At 31.9% G+C, this 13,377-nt stretch overlaps 1 protein-coding gene across 1 annotated transcript in view; it reads left to right on the forward strand.

Moving 5' to 3' along the window:
- Positions 1 to 552: 552 nt before the first annotated feature.
- The window catches only part of LOC114333828 (uncharacterized), a 32,178-nt gene continuing 19,353 nt past the window's right edge, over positions 553 to 13,377 (forward strand). The window contains exons 1-2 of the mRNA XM_028283820.2: positions 553 to 668; positions 5,195 to 6,140. Of these exons, the coding sequence (XP_028139621.2) occupies positions 5,217 to 6,140 (924 nt within the window). The 5' untranslated portion in view covers positions 553 to 668; positions 5,195 to 5,216. The remainder of the gene's footprint in view (positions 669 to 5,194; positions 6,141 to 13,377) is intronic.

Consider the following 13,377-nt stretch of genomic DNA (forward strand, 5'->3'; position numbering starts at 1 on the left):
GATAGTGGATAGACTACATAACAATCATCCACAGATAACCACAATATTGACCAGTCTGAGGTTGTTGTTGTGAGCTCCTACTTATATGTCTGGGATCATTGATCACAAACACAGGGTCATTACAAGAGGATATTCAACGTAGATGTGATCTAGCAAAAGTTGCCACAGCAAAAATGACCAAAATATGGAAGGACTGTCTTTCAAGAGCGTTGAAGATGAGGTTGATCAACTGCTTAATATTCCCAATACTAATGACCTATTATACAAGGAAAGGTGGAAGGCCAGAGATCACGAGGAAGTTCTCCAACAAGATGGATCGTTCAAATTACAGGAATATGCAAAAGACCTATGCATGAGTTAAAAGAAATGACCAGAGACAAGACATCTTCATTCATGCATGACCTATGAATGAAGAGAGAGAAAGAGTGATTTATCGATTTACATAAATATACAGTAGTACTTAAATCTAACAATATTTACAGCTAAATTCATCGACCTAACTTTTTAACTTCCTCTACTTCCTGATTATTTCATGTTAAGAATGAAGATCTGATAAGTTATCCAAAAGTTTAAGTTTAATCAACAGGAAAATGCCGACCAAAACTAGATAATAAAAACAATGCATTGGAATAATCAACAAAAAACATTTTAGAAATAAATTTTCATCGGTAAGTAGCTTTTTGTATTAATTAAAAAATTAAACAAATTTGGACAAAGAAATATGTAATTGGTTATTGTTTCTAGTCATATGTATGCTAATAAGAAGGTTAGTTTTTATTCATACGCTTTTAAGTTTTAAGTTTAAGTAAGCTTTTAGGTTTTCCTAATGTATTATTTTACTTCGTAGAATCCGTAGAATATTACACAGCTATCCGTACCTTATTGGCTGCTGCTCTGAAAATACCTACTTAGCTGCAACTATACAAACTCTCTTAAGTTTCTAAGCGCCATGAAATTCTTCGTCTTCCTATAGATATTTTACCCTTAATTTTACCTTGCCTTATGAGCCTTACTATCTCATATTTCGCATCTCTGGTAATGTGGCCTAAATATACCAGCTTTCTTGTTCTGATGTTCTTTATTACCTCGCAATCCTTTTGTAGTCTTGTTAACACTTCTGCATTTGTAACTCGTTGGATCCATGGTATTTTCAAAATCCTTCTATAGCACCATATTCAAATGCTTCCAACTTCTTTATATCATCTAGTTTTAGTGTCCAGCTTTCCATTCCTTACAATAAAGTCGAGAACACCTAGCATCTTAGGGCTCTTATCCTCAGTTCCAGAAGAAGATCTTGATTGACAAATATTTTTTTATTTTTATAAATGCTTGTCTTGCAATTTCAATGCGTGTCCTGATGTCTCTAGCTTGGTCATTGTTTTCATTTATCCCGGTTCCCAGATATTTGTAGTTATTCACTCTTTCTACTTGTTTTCTCTCGATATTTAGCCTTCCTCAAGTATGTTGCTTAGAAATAATCATGAACTTGGTTTTCTTAACGTTCATTTGTAGTCCATATTTTATGCTGACTTGATGTTACTAATCGTTGCCGTGCTTCTAGACTGTCTGCAAAAATAGGGGTGTCGTCTGCAAATCTGATGTTGTTCAAGATATTTCCGTTTGTTGATATACTTAAATAGTTGCTAAATATACTTAAACATTGCTTTCTTAAAAATAGCTTCACTGTACAGATTGAATAGCAATGGGGATAATACGCAACCCTGTCTAACACCTCTTTTGATTTCTATAGTTTCTGTTTCGACATTTTGAATTCTAACCTTTGCTTAACTTAGGTATTAGTTCACCACTACAAGATATCAGTCCCTTAATAAATGATTTTCTTCAAAATGACTGGATAGGTTGTTAATTCTGATAGTATGTTATAGTCCAGGAACCAAAGCTTTTCACCTCGCAATTCTTACAGAATGGATCGATTTGTTTGAAAATTTGAGAATAAGTAGTGGATAGTCCAGGGATCAAAATCTATATGATGCGGAAAGGCGCTTTTAGCATGGGGGTGGTTGCCACCCCATCTCGGGGGTGGAAATGTTTTATTATATTTTGACCGCAAAAGCTGATAACAACATTCATTCTAAGCAAAAAATGTTCTATACATTTTTTCGGTAAAATTAATAGTTTTCGATTTATTCGCTGTCGAAAGTTCGATAGTTTTATAGCGAAGAAATCAATGTTTTTCGGTATACTCATTTACGATTCACTCAATGTTTGCCGTAGAAAAAATGTTTTGAAACCATTTTCTTGGGAATTAAATAACCTACAATTTCATATTTAAACATTTTTTCGAATCTTTGATGCTAATCTTTCTATTCTAAAGAAAATGGCATTTTTTACCAAACTACAAAAATTCGTTATTCGCTTTTAACTCCAGTTTTTTTAAAACTAATCATTCTAAGCCAGTCAAACTTCTAGAATATATTAATAATACATAAATAAAGAAGAATTAATAAGGCCAATGACTAAAAACACCGCCAACTTACACTATTATGCTTCCAATTAGATTTCTCTTTTTTTTTTCAAAAAAATATATTGATTTTTTAAACGTAACTTTTTTATTTTCTATCTTAGAAAGTTTGGCAAAAAAGAATTTTGTAGGTTTTTACAAAATCTACCAGGTTGTTGTTATTAAATCTTTTTAAAATCCTCAATTACAAAAAGAGGTGACTATGCAAGGGTTGCTTAAAGGTGGTGTTTGAATGTTATTACTAGTTTTAATTGTCAATAGCTCACACAATTTGTTCCTTAAAAAAATTTTTTGCAAACCAGGTTCTTGAGAATTAAATAAGCTACAATTTCATATTTAAATATTTTTTCATATCTCTGATACTAATCTTTTTATTCTGAAGAAAAGGGCATTTTTTACCCAACTACAAAAATTCGTTATTCGCTTTAAACTCCATTTTTTAAAACTAATCATTCTAAGCCGGTCAAACTTCTAGAACCTATTAAGAATACATAAATAAAGAAGACCAAATAAGGTCAATGACTAATTTTAATTAGGATGGCGATTAGGGGGTTTTCCGATCACTTTTTCGCTGAAAAAAATAGGGACTGACATTATTTTTATTACTTAATTTATTTAACATTATTAAGTCACTTAATTTTTGAGCTAGAGACTTTTTTTATTCCTGGAGATAGATATTTTTAAATACTTTAAATTAGTTTGTTCCAATACAAGTTATCCTCGAAAAATGCATAGTTTTCTCTTCTTTTGACTTTGAAACTTCAATATCTAGCATTTGACGAAGAAGAGTTAACATATAATGAAGTATAGCTTGATTACTATTGGTCTTAAAGAAAATTTAAAAAAATGGTTTTGTTTATTTTTTCAAAAGGTATATTTTTGTTAAGCAAAGTTGTTTTGATAAAACGAAAACTTTTTGAGTTATTAGTAGAAAACTGATTAAAAACATTGATTTTTTTGGTATAAAACTAACACTTTCGATAGCGAATTAATCGAAAACTATTAATTTGATCCAAAAAATGTATAGAACGTTTTTTGCTGAGAGTGAATGTTTTTACCAACTTTTACGGTCAAAACAAAATAAAAAATTTCCACCCCCGAGGTGGGGTGGCAACCACCTCCATGGTCTTTCGCTCATATAGATTTTGATCCTTGGACTATCCACTAGTTATTCTCAAATTTTCAAGCAAACTTTTGTCCTATTTTAAGCTTCATTACTTGGACTCTTATGCATTTTTCATTGTTCTATCATACATCAGTTTGCCGTTTCTTACATCCAAATTTTCAGCGTTTTCTGTCCGAGCAATATTTAGTTTGTAAATCTATGGCGGTCATTGCATCTTCGACATCTTCTCTCCAGGACTGTCTTGGTCTACGTCGTTTTCTTCTAGTGGGTTGAGTCCATTTTTGCAACTCTTTTGACCATCTATTTTCAGAAATTCTCTGCAAGTGTCCATACCAGTTTAGTTTTTTGGCGTTAAATGTGTTTATTATCTCTAGATAAATTTCCATTTCTCTCCTAATATCTTTGCTCTTCACCCTAGCAAGTCTAGAGAGCCGGCAACATCGTCTCCAATAGTTCATTTCCATGGTCTTAATTTTTGATTTGTTTCTATGGTTTATTTCCCAGAGTTTGGAACCGTATGACCTAATACTTTCTATTATTGTTTTATAGATTCTTCTTATATCTCTTTTGTTATTTTATTATTCCATAATAATCCGTTTAACTGTCTAGTGGCTGATCTTACTTGCCCAATCCTGTAATGTATTTCTTCGTTACTCCTGCTTTTGATGTCATTTGGACTCCCAAGTATTTTAAGGTTTCAGTTGATTTCATAGTACCCATTTCAATTTTTAGGCTATTTGTAGGTAATTTTAAGGCTCCACTTGGTGTACTCCTTCCTCTTCCAGTTTTCTAAGCATATGTTCTATATCACTCTCATCTTCAGCTAGAATGGCTTGGTCATCAGCCAGTGTATCGTGTGCAATCTCTCGTCTTCGATTGGGATGCCCATATTATAGCACTTTCTTCTCCACACTGATAGCGCCCCATTCAGATATATTTTGACGAGTATAGGTGATATTCAGCAGCATTGCTTCAGAGCCTCAATAATAGGAATTTCTTTAGAAATTGAAAGTAGTACACTATCGTATGCCTTTGTCACGTCTATAAAGACTATATGATTTAAAAGGTTGTGGGCTAATCTTTTCTCAATAACCTGCTTTAGAGAAAATATGCTGTTCATACAGGATCTACTTGCACGAAAGCCACTTTGGTCTTCTACATCTGTCATCTCTTTTCCAATTTTATTTGTCATTATTTTTCCATAGAGTCTTGAGAGTAAATATTCCTTCAGTATACTTTGTGATCCGCGTGCTTTTCGATTTTTTAGAGTTCGTATTGCATCTTCGACATCATGTACTGTTATTTCATCGTCTTCATGGTATTCCACTTCATGATGTTGTAATGATGTTCATGAATTACGGTCTTGTTTCAGTCAGAACTTGTGGGTAATGTTCAATCCAAGATATTTCTTCTAAAATAACGCTTCTTTTCTGTTTGTTCTCAGATTTTTTAAGCGTTTTACCATGCTTTTCTTGATTGTCTTGGCCCTACATATTTGTTGAGCTCTTGGAATTTTCCTTCCCAGGAAATATTTTTGGCTTTTGTGTTTCATATATACTTGAATTGAAATTAAATTTTTCTTTCAGATTTTGTAGAAAAGTAAACAAAATGACACTGGCGTACCTTGTGGCATCAATACCGGTTTTGCCATTTTATCTACTATTTTTACTAATATTCTTCATCTTCAAACAAATAGTCTTCGTGATTCTACGATACAAATACGGCTCTCGTCTAGTAGAACTAAATCATGCAGATACTTATTATTGTGTTGGAGAAGTCGTAGACAACAGCATAGTTCTTTTCATGATCCTAAATTCAGATCTGACAGAAGAAGACATGGCTAAAAAAATTGAGAACTGCGTCGATACGAAGCTTGTCCAGAATGCGAAACAAATAAAAAATTTGTTCACGTCACTCAACAGTACGATGGGTTATAATTATCTTCTAGCTGAAGAGGCTCTTGCTAAGAATCATGTAAGTATACTTGACGTCCAGAAAAGAGGATGGACCACCTTACATGAGTTAGCATATGAGTACAGTAGTGAGCCTTTACCGCTGAACAAGTACCTGTGGGAGATGGTTGTGGTTAAAGCCACTGACCAATGGAAAGTTCAAAATGGTTTCAAAAAGGGACAAGTGATTGTTTACATCAGACTACACCATGCTATCAGTGATGGTCTATCAGGAATGAACCTACTCTGCAGTCTTATAGGTAATAGCGACACATTCGACAATTTTCTCAAAACAATGTCCAAGAATATCAAAACCAAAAATAGCGTCCTTCAATTTTTGCAAAATCTTTACTTCTTTTTCATTATACCTGGACTTATGGTGGTCGAGATCTACAAAATTACCAAAGACAAGACTTTATGGCGTAACAAATCTTGTAATGGAAAAAATCGATTTGCTATAAAAGTTGAAGATGGTGTTGTCGAAAAGGTGGCTGCTATAAGAAGGGAACTTAAGACCTGCACATTTTCTGAAGTTCTGCTGACAGCTACTTCCAAGGCCTTCTACGATTACTTTAAAAATGTAAGTTGTTTTTTGTTTATTTTAGATCAAATTAAGTTTTTACTGTTGAATGGGTTGCATATGTGAGCTCACGAATGAAAAAATAAAAGAGAGAGAGAGAGAGAGAGATACTCTGACAACCGGTTTCGCTGTCTATAATTTACAGAGCATCATCAGATCCTGGTAACAGTAAACTAAATGATGCCGATACAAGGAATGATTGCTAAAGTCTGCACTATCTGATGGAAAGGATGGACTATGCTGCATTGATTAGCAAATCTTTGGTCAAGTTCTTAAGTTCTTAATGTATAACAGTTTTTGGTCTACTTGTTCGAATGTCACCTTTTACTCGTCCAGTTTTCAAGGCTCTTTATAATTTTTTGTACCGTTGTCTTATAGATAGGAGAATGATTTGGGAAAGCATCGTTGAACAAGTTGGCTACTTCACTATAAGATCTCTTTCTATCGCCATAGGCCCTCATTAATAAAACAGTAATTCTCTCTTTTTCATTAAAACTCATTTTTATTGTAGAGCTTTTAAAAACACATAAAACAACTGTCGGGTTTAGTTATTAATAACATTTTTTTATAAAACTAAGTTTTATAACAATTATAACTCAGTAAACGTTATAGACTATAGACCATGGCGGATCTGCGAAAAAGGTCTATTTTTGGATGTGAGAGGTGGCATTCGGATTTTTGCAGATAAATTTAGGTGACAACTTCAGTAATAATAATTGACTTATGCTCCTTTTCAAATATGCCCGGAAAATTAATAAAACAATTAAAGTATTTCAAAATTTCGAAAAACATCGATTTTTTTTCTACATTCTTTGCTTAAACGATTCATTTTGGAACAAAGTCGTAGGGAAATAAAATAAAGATAATTGAATTTTGTATGATAAACGACTAGTTAAAAATGTCTTAAATTATTACCCTTTCTGCAAAATAGCAATAAATACAAAATAAGGGGGCAAAATAGGCCTGTTTTTATTCAATGTTTTTCAACCACTTTGGTTGCACTTACAACTTTCGTAATTCGCTTAGAAAATTCTTACAACCTACTTAAATCGTTCACCAAATTTCATTAAATTCGACCTGATAGATTTTGCAGAATAATTTTGCAATCTAAATTTTTTTAAAAAAGTTCAAATTTTTTAAAAACTTTCTGAAGAAAAAGTAGACTATTTAGGAGTTTGCTAATTTTTTTACATATAACGAAGTTCTCTATTTATCTAATACACTTTACAGAATTAAAATCGGATTATTTAAGCGGTCTCAGCACTGTTTTAAAGTTACAAAGAATTTTTTGGCTTATAAACAAATACAGTGAGGACGTTTGAGTTGGCATAAATTCATTTTCTCGAGAATAGGCGTCTTTGGAGATAAACCCCGAAACAGGTCGATTTTTATTTTTAAATTATAATTTTTGGGTATATATATCATACTAGTGACGTCATCCATCTGGGCGTGATGACGTAATCGATGATTTTTTTAAATGAGAATAGGTGCCGTGTGATAGCTCAATCGAAAGGTTAATCACTTTTTTATTCGCCAATATTAACATTAACATAACTATTTATACAGGGTTTGAATTAAAACAATTTTTTGAATTAAATTAGTTCCATAATTTAGGTCATCACACCCAGATGGATGACGTCACTATATGATATTGATGCCAAAAAATTATAATTTAAAAATAAAAATCGAGCTGTTTCGGGATTTATCTCCAGAGTCTCCCATTCTCAAGAAAATGAATTTATTCCAACTCAAACGTCCTCACTGTATTTGTTTATAAGCCAAAATATTGTTTATAAATTTAAAACAGTGCTGAGGCCTCTTAAATAATCCGATTTTGATTCTGTAAAGTGTATTAGATAGGTAGAGAACCTTTTTATATGTAAAAAATTAGCAAACTTCTAAACGGTCTACTTTTTGTTCAGAAAATTTTTAAAAAATTTGACCTTTTTTAAAAAAAATTAGATTGCAAAATTATTATGCAAAATCTATTAGGTCGATTTTAATGAAATTTGGTGGACGGTTTAAGTATGCTGTAAGAATTTTCTAAATCAATTATGAAAATTCTAAGTGCAACCAAAGTGGTTGAAAAACATTGAATAGAAACAGTCTTTTTTGCCCCCTTATTTTCTATTTATTGCTATTTTGCAGAAAGGGTAATAATTTAAAACATTCTAAACCAGTCGTATATTATACAAAATTCAATTATCTTTATTTTCCTTCCATATGACTTTGTTCCAAAATAAATCGTTTTAAAGTTATAAGCAATGAAATTAGAAAATAATCGATATTTTTCGAAATTTTTAAATATTTAATTTTTTTATTAATGTTCCGGGCATATTTGAGAGGGAGCATAAGTCAATTATAATTATTGAAGTTGTCACCTAACTTAATCTGCAAAAATCCAAATGCCACCTCTCACATCCACCTCAAAAGAGATCCGTCCTGGTCTATAGAGGTATTGTTAGTTTTATAAATTAATATTAAAATCACAGCAAAAAAACAAGAAAACATATTCTTCAATAGTAGTATTGTACAGTTTTTAATCGGTTCGGATTTTAGATAATTTATTTACATCTTTATAGCTCGAATTTATCTTAACAATTTAACTTATAACCCGGTCTATATAGACATTTCAAATAACAAAAATTGCCGGAGAGCCAAATTTTGGTGGAGAGCTAGGGTATACCATAACAAATAAAGTTTAAAAAGTCCCCATCGATCCCATGTGTGCGTCAAAAGTTATTCGGGGTCAAAGGTCAAATTTGAAATTTTTTGGATTTTTTTCGAAAACTGTAAGTTTTATCAAAAAAAAAACCTTAAACCAAAGTTGTAGATCTTAAAATTCTCTACAAAAATAGTCCTTACTATTTTTTTCCTAAGAGTTGCCATTCCTGAGATATCGCGATTCAAAGAGTCACATTATACATGATATTATTATGCACACGTTTCCACACCACCTGTGAGGTAGTGTACTCGGCGCGTTTTTTTTACCGTGGTTTCCCCTGTAGGCCTACTCCACTAACTGTTTTGACAATTTTAGGATAATTTAAGGAAACAATACCGGTCAAGTTCTAGATATTACCTTATTATTGATATTGATTATTGATATTGCTATTGATTATTAGGTTAACTATTGTTTTGATTTCTTTAGATATTTTAATCAGATTCATATTCTTGAAAGTCTACTTCAACAGTCAAGTCTTCTTCGAATTTATCCTCTTCCTCTTGCTGGATGTTCAAAAATTGTTCAAATGTGACTGAGTCATTGGTCTCTTCATTAAAATCACAGGAGTCTTCCTCTGTTGTACTAAACTGGACGTTTGAGCAAGACTGGCCTTGGCAGTTGGTACACACTAGAGAACACAGCAACCCGACTTTTTTACATCCACATTTGGCACTACAACCTTTTTTGCAATTGCAAAAAATAGTGTTAAGGAGTTTTTCTGGAGCAGGTGGGAGTAAGGTTTTAATCGGTTCCAGAGTATTATCTATTAATTTCCAACCCCAGTCTTCTGGATTCAGTTCATTGCCTAGCCATGTTTGAACTTGATAATATACTCGATACAAATGTTGAAAAGCAGATGCTGATGTTGGAGGAAGACATGATAGTTGTACTTGTTTCTTGTTTCGCGTATTTTTTACAAAAGTTAAGTATCGGTATTTATCAAGACAAATAATTTTTTTGGAGCTCCATAAATCGCAAGAAGAAAGCGAATTCCTTCCGTAATTATTGTTTGCAGTGTAGTATCAAGTTCTGTAAAAACTTTACAGCAGTCAGTCAAATCTTTGTTTTGTTCGAATAATTTAAGTACTGACGTTTTGCCCCTTCTGTACATTGGGGACGTAGTGTCGCAGCCGGTTATCGCATGTAAAAATAAAATGTACTTTTGGCATTTGGGATAAGCCGATAAAATCTACTGGAGTCCTTGCAGTAATCGGTACCAACAAACCAACATCTTCATTAACTACAATTGTTGTGTTTGTTGCCTTAAATTTTTCAATTGCTATCTCAATTATAAGGACATCTGCGTCATTTTTAGCTTGTTTAGCTTTGTAGCCAAATAACGGTAACGGTACTAAATGGTAGACGCTTGTAATAAGTACTTATATTTACTTGAACTGAACCTTTAGCACTAAAAGAAACAGATAATATTATGAACCAGACCTACGGACAATATTGTAGCCATTGCCTATAATAGACAATCTGTTCTTTTTTAAACATGGTATAGCCAAATGTTTTTCAAGGCCACGTGGATAGAGGAAATTCAGTTTGGGACTGATTACCTTTTGAAGAAATATTTTCAGAATAGTATAATATACTATATAAAAGAGACACAAATAGGCATTTATACTTGTCTTAAGTATAAATTTATACTTGTATAAACTAACTTTTAAAATCGCGATATCTCAGGAATGGTAACTCTTAGGAAAAAAATTGTAAGGACAATTTTTATAGAGAATATTAAGATCTACAAGTTTGGTTTGAGGTTTTTTTTGATAAAACTTACCGTTTTCAAAAAAAATCCAAAAAATCTCAAATTTTGACCTTTGACCCCGAATAACTTTTGACGCACACATGGGATCGATGGGGACTTTTTAAACTTTATTTGTTATGGTATACCCTAGCTCTCCACCAAAATTTGGCTCTCCGGCAATTTTTGTTATTTGCCAAGCATTTTGATGTCTAAGTTGACCGGATTATAAACTAACATCGTAGATCTTTATATACATATATTAAAATACTTTATTCCAGAATACTCTACGCCCATCTCTATTTCACCAGTATTATTCTGAACGCCACTTCTCGTAAGTTCTTTAGAATCAGGGCCCAGGGCCCTGATTCTAAATCAAATTTCGACACTAAACAAGTCGCTTTCAATATGGCGATGGCGACTGTCGAAATTATTTGACACGGAGATGAATGAATGGCCAAAAGCGAGGTTAGGTTTAGTTTAGATGTGTTTTGTTTATTTCTTGCAAGGAAAACTAAATCAAAAGGTATTATAATATAGCTGGGTTTAATTGAAATTTGCTTGTTTTGAGGAATTAGATAGAATAGTATTAAATTAGAAATATAATAATTGAGAATGTCCACAACATGAATCATCAACTCAATGAAAGATGTGAGGTAATAATCTGGGAAAATTAGTAAAAAACAAGGAAAATTAATTACCAGCTATTTTATTGCTGGACATGCTGAAATAAAATCTTCAAGATTTCCTATATTAGTAATATAGCTGTGCAAAGTCCACAGAAAGTGTGCTATTTTGTTTATAAACAAATTAGCGCTCCGAAATCTTTTTTTTTTATTATTGCTCTAAAACTCCGAAAATTTTAACTTTAAACCAAAACACTCACATAAAAATTGACAGTAATTTAATTCTGCACATTAATAATTTATTCCAATTTCCTTCGACGGAAATTTTCTTCGGAAAATTCGGGTTTTCCAAACAAAATCTTTAATTTTCAACTAAAATTTGAGGGAAGTAATTATTTATCAATAATTAAATAATTTGGTGACAGTGACATAAATCTTTTTTGTTATGAGTGTCTTGAAGATATGAAAATTTGTATGTACAAAGAAGACCGGAATTAAAAGGTATCTAATGGTTCAAAGATTAAAATCCTGTTGTTTATAACTCTGTCGCAAATGCCGGTCAAATTTGACCGGTTATACCTGGAATCACTCCTCGCAATTCAATTTGTTTTTCTTCGAAAAGGACACAGAAGCCGTGCTCTTTTCAACAGCGTTAACTTAATTTAATTTAATCTAATATTTTCTGAGGGGTTCTATTTGTTTATAAGCCAAAAAATTGTTTCTTTATAACATTCCCGAGACCGCTCAAATGGTCCAATTTCAATCCTGTAAGGTACGTTGAATAGGTATAGTGCTTTTTTATATGAAAATCATAGTTATTCTGGTGTATCATAATCTTTCTGGTTATTATTTCGACCGAAATTTTTTAATTAACATTTTAATTATTGCTAAACTATTGGTTAGATTGTCGCCGGTCTCCTGATATACAGAGAGGGGCTAAATTATGGAATAAATTCATTTTCTCTAAAATGGACGATTTTAGAGAAAAATCCCGAAACAGGTCGATTTTTATTTTTAAATTAAATTTCTTGGCATATATTTCAAACTAGTGACGTCATCCATCCGAGCGTGATGACGTAATTATTTTTTTAAATAGGAATATGGGTTCGTGTTGTAGCTCATTTACAAAGGCGTTCAATTCTCTATTCAGTATTATAAACATTAGTTTCATTATTTATACAGGGAGGCCAAGAAAAATTTTGAATTAAATTAATTGACGCAAGAAGAAGAATGCATGTAATTTATTTAACTCAAAATACATTGTATTGCTGTCAGAAAATAGAAAAAAATGTTTATTTTGCAAATAAACATTGCTTTTAGCTTAAATTAAAAGTTCAAACTGCCAATAGGTAGGAGGGAGTCTGTTTGTGATTTAATTTAAGCGAAAAGAAATGTTTATTTGTGAAATAAACCTTTTTTTCTATTTTCTGACAGCAGTACAATGTATTTTGAGTTAAATAAATTACATACATTCTTCTTTTTGCGCCAATTAATTTAATTCAAAATTTTTTTTTGGCAACCATGTATAAATACCTAATGATATTAATGTTTATATTACTGAATAGAGAATTAAACGCCCTTTCAAATGACCTACCACACGACCCCTATTCCCATTAACAAAATTATCGATTACGTCATCACGCTCAGATGGATGACGTCACTAGTATGAAATATATGCCAAAAAATTGTAATTTAAAAATAAAAATCGACCTCTTTCGGGATTTTGCTCCAAAATCGTCCGTTTTAAAGAAATGAATTTATTCCATAATTTAGCCCCTCTGTATAATCTACTATAATAAATCTTTCATGTCTTCAATTATTTAATTATTGATAAATAATTAGGTACTTCCCTAAAATTTTAATTGAAAATGGCAGATTTTTTGGGAAAACTCGGATTTTCTGAGTAAAATTTTTGTTGAAGGAAATCGGAAAAAAAATAACTTTGTGCAGAACTAAATTACGGTGAATTTTTATTTGAGTGTTTTTGGCTCAAAGGAAAAAATATAGGAGTTACAGACCACTAATTGAAAAAAAAAAAGAAGATTTAGGAGTGCTAATTTGTTTATAAATAAAATAACACACTTTCTGCGGACTTGTCATACCCCATATTACTAATATATGCAATCTTAAGATTCGATT

The sequence above is a fragment of the Diabrotica virgifera genome, chromosome 5, assembly GCF_917563875.1.
Source record: "Diabrotica virgifera virgifera chromosome 5, PGI_DIABVI_V3a".
Taxonomy (NCBI): domain Eukaryota; kingdom Metazoa; phylum Arthropoda; class Insecta; order Coleoptera; family Chrysomelidae; genus Diabrotica; species Diabrotica virgifera.